The sequence below is a fragment of the Alligator sinensis genome, unplaced genomic scaffold (genome assembly GCF_000455745.1).
Source record: "Alligator sinensis unplaced genomic scaffold, ASM45574v1 scaffold1295_1, whole genome shotgun sequence".
Classification (NCBI taxonomy): Eukaryota; Metazoa; Chordata; order Crocodylia; family Alligatoridae; genus Alligator; species Alligator sinensis.
In genome coordinates, this window is record NW_005841880.1 from 1,623,059 (window position 1) to 1,629,173 (window position 6,115).

The following is a 6,115-nucleotide window of genomic DNA, read 5'->3' on the forward strand; positions in this document are numbered from 1 at the left end:
AAGCCTTTCTTCCCAGAACATTGTATTAAGTTAACATGCAGACCTGTTCTGGCACAGAGTCCGTGATCAAAATAAATCCCAAGTCGAGCAGAAGAAAATCCAGGCTTTCCACCCTCCTCAAAAGTTTTTTCCTTCATAGTTTAAACTTTCAAGAGTTAGAAAGAAGGCTTGTGTATTGCTAGAGTCATTCCACAGAAATACTGTCTCTTAACCAACCAGTTGTGGCATAGGTAAGTTTCTAAAACATTGATTACACAAGCAATGAAAAAGTTTAAGTCTGTTAGTTCACAGCTTCACTACAGGTATCAAAGTCTCTCTAGCCCAAAGACAAGCTGGATGGGAGAGTGAAGAGTTCATAAAAAATGCAAGGCATGAAATAATTGTTTAACTACTACTCTGACAAAACAGCTATGCACACTGTTCAGAAACTGCTGCTTGAAAGTAGAGTCAAACTTACAAGACTGAAGCAAAAACCCAATTTAAATATCCACATAGAAAAAGTACCATGCCGTGCCCCTCACCAACAGGCACACAATGGATCCAAAACCTGTAAACGTCAGGCCTCTGTCAGTTAAGGGGCTTGCAATCTGTTTTGCACAGGAAGTCACTAGGATTAAGCAACTGCCAACAGCTCCTGAAACAGGATGACAGGAGTTTTTAAGAGTAGGGCCAGGATCTAGTCTAACCAGAGCTCCTTAGGAGTACCACTGATATTATTTCATGCCCTGTAGAAACAGTAATGATAGTCAGACAGGTGAAAAGAACAGTCTGAAATACTGATTGAATTTTGTTAATCCTATCCAGGAGTTAAATATTTTTATTATATTCTTCATCTCATCCAGGCTTCCCCTTTGATGCAAAGAGGTTTAATGGTTACTCTGACATGACTGATAAGTTTTATAACTACATGGAGTAGAGATTATATTTTATGTGCAGTCCTACCAGTTACAGTTAAGCATTATTTTTCAAGCAGCAAAGACTCGTCATCCTCTACTGCGCACAAACTGGAACATGGTCTACACTTTCAATCCAACAAAGTCAAAAGTTGACTTAGAAAACCATTTCATTCTTATTGAATGATCTCTCATAATCCTTTTAATAAAAAGGCTGCAGTTTGTTTCCAAATTTTACTTGCTTCGTTCAAAAGAGTAAATATTTCAACTCAATGAGATAAATGGAATTGAAAATGTAAATGTGAGTTGTTAAGGACTATAACTAAGAAATATCTTCAAGGAATCTTGGAAAGGAAAAATAAAATGTGCGAGCACATGGCAGAGGAAACACTGCACAGGTACAATGAAGACAAGCTGGCAGGGGTCGAGACATTAAAACAGAAAGAGTAGAGGGTAGAATGAACTCTCTCTGTAGTTCTGAATTAATGTACTGAAAACCAGAACATGCCAAGGAAGGAAGGGAAGGATTTTAGCTATACCGTGACCCAAATGGCACTAGATCCATGGGAGTAGGTGGTTCCAAATAAGGGAAGAAGGGACAGGCTTTGTAGTTTTATGGGACCAGAGCAGACAGGCAACACCCTTGGCTTTCAACCAAGGAAGAGCAAAGATTTCAATTTAAGACAGACTTTCCCATTTTCCTTCAGTGACTAGAGTACTGATTTGCTTTTGAGGTTTAGGACCGGCAGAGCCCCTTTTGTCTGCTTTGCTAGTTTTGCCGTTTCCTTTAGGACATAGTAAGATTTCACTTTCAATGACTTTCAGCACAATCTTAGTGTTCAGAAAGTGAAAGAAGTAGTAACTGGAAGGAGAAAAAAGTAAAATTACAACTCCACTAACCTCAGGGTTCAGATTGCTAACCAGCAGAACGGAGTTCCCAGCCCCAGTAAGGCCGGGAATGGCAATCCGTCCTGCTGCAGCCGCTGCTGCTGCTGCTGATGGGATAGCCAAAGGAGCAAGTGCTCCGTGAACATTTGGAACTGACAAGCCTGGAAATTAAAGAATATTAACCAGTAAAGAAATTAACAGCATGTACTCTAGTGTAATCAGCCGCACCAGGAGGGAGAACTTCTAACCCCACCTTTCTTAAAGCATGCATGTCTCCATTTAAAAACAACCATTTACTCTAAGAGGGACAGGTGCCTCCAATTCTGGTGCTGCTATGCAGGAAGCAATTCTCAGTTTTAACAGTTTATCTGCTCTCTTGTGGTGCCTGGTGCATACCAGATGCCTCTGGAGGCAAACTGGTTGGGATTAGTATTTGGTGTACTTCACAGGCTGCAGAACTGTCTCAATGCAAAGCCTTGATTCTGTGGATGCAGGAAAGGTACTACAAGCAGTGCATTTTTGTAAGATTTTTTTCCAACCAATGCATGCCATAAGTGCTTCACTCTTTGACCATGCATCTGATGAAATGAGACATTGTACATTCCCGTCCATTATTCACTGCTCCATTTGAGAAGGATTTATTTTATGTACAGGCATTTCTAGGGTGCTTACTGCAGCATCTGATACCTTGCAATGTTAAGCGCACATCACACAACCTCTACAAGATATAGCTTTAAATCCCGTTAGGTGATAGAGCTACTAGTCTATTACACACTTTTCATAAATGGTATATACCCATCTAGGTGGCCTATGCATAACCCTGCAAAATGCGACATCAACAAAGAATTAAGAGCCATCAGCTTGGTTTGTACCCACGTTAACCCACTGACATTCAAATTCTGTTTGGCTGCACTGCCTTCTTAGCTTCATGACTTAGTTCAGAGCTTATTATAAGCAAAAGCCCAAAGTGCTTAGAATTCAAAGCTCAGAACAAGGCACCTACTACCTAAAAACGGAGACATTTGAGAACGAACGGTTGACTAGGCTTTTTCCTTATTATAGCACATGGACCATTTTGATATCTGTAACAGAAAAGCATTGAAGTTCAGTGCCCTCCACTGATTTATCATGTTAAATTTATTCAGCTGAAATATTTAAAACACAAAATGGAAAAGTAGTTTCCTGTTTCTGATTAAACTTTCAGACAGGTGCTATAAGGCTGAAATTCTAGTGTCGATGACCTACCAAATGTGATATTTTTTTTATTTTTTATTTTTTTAAATCAATTGTAATTAGTAGTTTTGGCACATGTGACATTTGTCCTGCCCTTTCCTTCCCCCTATCTAAATAGCCTTATTTACTGCAGCCACAATTGTCTAGGCAGATTACTTCAAGGACCTTCCATTCCCAGTCAAGTACCATTTATTGCAGATCATTCCATTCTATATTCTAGGATCAATACTCAAAATATTCATCTCCTCTAAAATGTTCTCTAGCCTAATTACTCAAAGGGATGCTTACTGAATTGGCTGCTTGGTAGAAGTCAGAGCTCTTTAAAGAGGACTGTTTTTAAAGCAGCCAGCCAGCAACATGGACTAGCTAAATAATTCAAGTTCATTACTAAATACAGTACCTGCAGCTTGAGGAATTGCAAAGGTAGGAGGAAAACCAGCTCCTGCATATGGAGAAGCAGAGATTATTCCTGGAGCACCTGGTAAACAGAGTAAGATATTAAGTCAACGACTCTCATGCCAGATAGTTTCACTTCAGAGAAAACCAATACATCTCCTCTGAGATATCTGCACTTCAAGATAAGCACTTACTTAACTCAGGCCAGAATGGAAAACCATCACTTTTGGACATAACAGGAAATTAAGAACTGCTTCTAACCTAATACAATTCACAAGTTTTTTTTCTAGAAGTCTCACCACTGAATGAAGATTAATGGTGTATTCGGGCTTTAGTTTGGAAGGCTCCCCCGCACTTTGAAACAGCAATTAAAAATCAACTGTTCAGTTCTCTATACACTTTTCAAAAGGCTGCCGTTTTTATCTATGTTGTATCTACTTCAAAACCATTTATTAAAAAAGCCTATAGTATAACCAGCTCTCAGGCACTCAGTATCAGTGAGAGAACAGCAGGTGGCACTAACAATACAGAAAGCAGAAAAACATCTGCAAAGGCCCTCTGCAAAAGAATAAGGCAGGGATCACATACGCAGAGCACTTGTCTTCCAAACACAGCCACCTTTAGTGTTCCTTATTAACCCAAGCCTTTTCACACCTTGAAAACACTAAAGGGTAAAGTTGTTTAACAGACTTTCTGTTGGATCAAACAGAAAATCCAGCTTTGGGTGCAAGAAACCTGGTTGCTAAGCGAGATAAACCTGCAGATAGCACATGGATATGGAAGCTCCCTAACCACGCAGGATTCTATGAAAGTCATCATATTCCATAGGATTTCTCACCAAAAGCAGCTGCCATAGTCTGATCAAGAGAGGGCTGACTATCCCCAGAAGGAAGATCTGGCCGTGTGTAATCTCTGCTCTTATCATTGTTGTATTTAACATTGAGGCTTGTGAGTTTTGAGAAGTCAATACGCAGCGTGCAACAGGCATTGTAGATATTTTGTCCATCTAAAGACTGCAAGAAAAACCAGGGCACATTTACCTTGTTAGAGATACATTTATGCTGAAGAACAGATGTGAATATACGTAGAGTTTAGATTATGGTTTGTATGAGATGGTTTGGAAAGGGATGATCCTGCCTCAGGCTGGGGGCTGGACTAGATCAGAGTTTCTCAACCCATGGGTTGTAAGAATATATGAAAGGGTTGCAAACAAATTTAAAAAACCGATTCTCCTTTAAAGGAGAAAAACGTGGGAAACCATGGCTTTTCCCTTGCAGGCTATCAGAGCCCCCATCTGCGAGGGGTTGCTTGGAGCCCCCCATGCCCCACATGCACTGGGGGGAGCTGGGACTGGCCACTGATGTTAACAAATGGGTCCCAGTACAAAACAGATTGAGAACCCGTGGACTAGATGACCTCTGGAAGTCCCTCCCAGTGCTACTTCCCTTACTATTCTATGACTAACCTGAAGCAAAATGCCAAGTCTTAGATCATGATATATATACCAAAGGTAAGTAGCACATTCAGATAACACATGCTACAAAGTTATTTAACTGCATCCTAACACAATTAGTTTAGTCATGTTTAAATGCAACCTTCATGGTGGAAATGTATCAACTGTACACAAATGCCCACTAAAGTCAAAGGATGAACATGTAAAATCAAGGGTAGAATATGACTTAGGAATATGGTACTCTGTATCCAACGTAACAACAGGCATCTCCTGTTCCAACATAAAGCACTCTGATTTACAAAACTGTCCTTAAGAAGCTCAATGCACGTGAATGCAAATAAACTCACCAGTTTGGCATGCTGTGCACTCATAGGATCAGCATATTGCAACAGGGCCTGGAACTGGTTGTTCTTGGTGAATGTAATTATTTTCAGCACTGTTCCAAACTTAGAAAAAATCTGCAAGATAAAAGTTTGTATGCATTACTTCTAATAGCTGGATCTCTTACAATTTAAACAACTCAATTTCTCAAAAATGAGAAACTGCAGACAAAAGCAACTATCGGCTTTAGTTTAATTTACATGCAATGGGAATTACATAAACTCCTTAAGAGGAATTCAGTAATTAGGTTCTCTTTTATCACAAAACTTGATTATGTTTTTTCAATCATACTGCAGGCACCGTTTAGAGTACTTGTACATTATAAAATTAAAATGAGAACAGAAGAGCAATGTACAAAATTAGGATTTTATTAAAATATGGAGTTTCAATTATATTCTGATTGTGTTAAAGTGGTGGATTCCTAAAACGGCTTTGCAAATTCAGGAAGTTCATCATTTTATCCCTTCTCTTGCTTAATGCAAACTGAAGCCATGTTAAGAGGAATGCTTTAGCAATTTCCTTGAATAGTTATTTGCTTAACCAGTGGGATGGGAATAAAATCTGTCATGCTTTTATTATGTTAAAGACCTGTCAACTTATTTGCAACTCTCTATTGAAACAGAGGCAACTAACAGCCTTATGGCAAACATTGTGAAACTGGATTCTTCACAAGAGATCCGAACCATTCTTTCAATAGCAGGTAAATCAATGCAGATACTTAATGCTAGAACTATTATGCTTTGCCCCACTCACATTGCAGACTTATCAAATCCCCTGTTTTTGCTTCTGACTACATATCCCTAGCCTTCCCTCATAAATCACGGTTTCCAGGTCTCTAATAATTATTGTTGCTCTCTACTGGACTCTTTCC

General features: G+C 39.3%; 1 protein-coding gene across 1 annotated transcript in view; it reads right to left on the minus strand.

Moving 5' to 3' along the window:
- PTBP1 (polypyrimidine tract binding protein 1) overlaps positions 1–6,115 on the minus strand; it is a 29,909-nt gene that overhangs the window by 5,018 nt on the left and 18,776 nt on the right. Inside the window, exons 6-9 of the mRNA XM_006017454.3 lie at positions 5,211–5,321; positions 4,249–4,423; positions 3,415–3,492; positions 1,794–1,942 (exon numbers count right to left, since the gene is read on the minus strand). Of these exons, the coding sequence (XP_006017516.1) occupies positions 1,794–1,942; positions 3,415–3,492; positions 4,249–4,423; positions 5,211–5,321 (513 nt within the window). The remainder of the gene's footprint in view (positions 1–1,793; positions 1,943–3,414; positions 3,493–4,248; positions 4,424–5,210; positions 5,322–6,115) is intronic.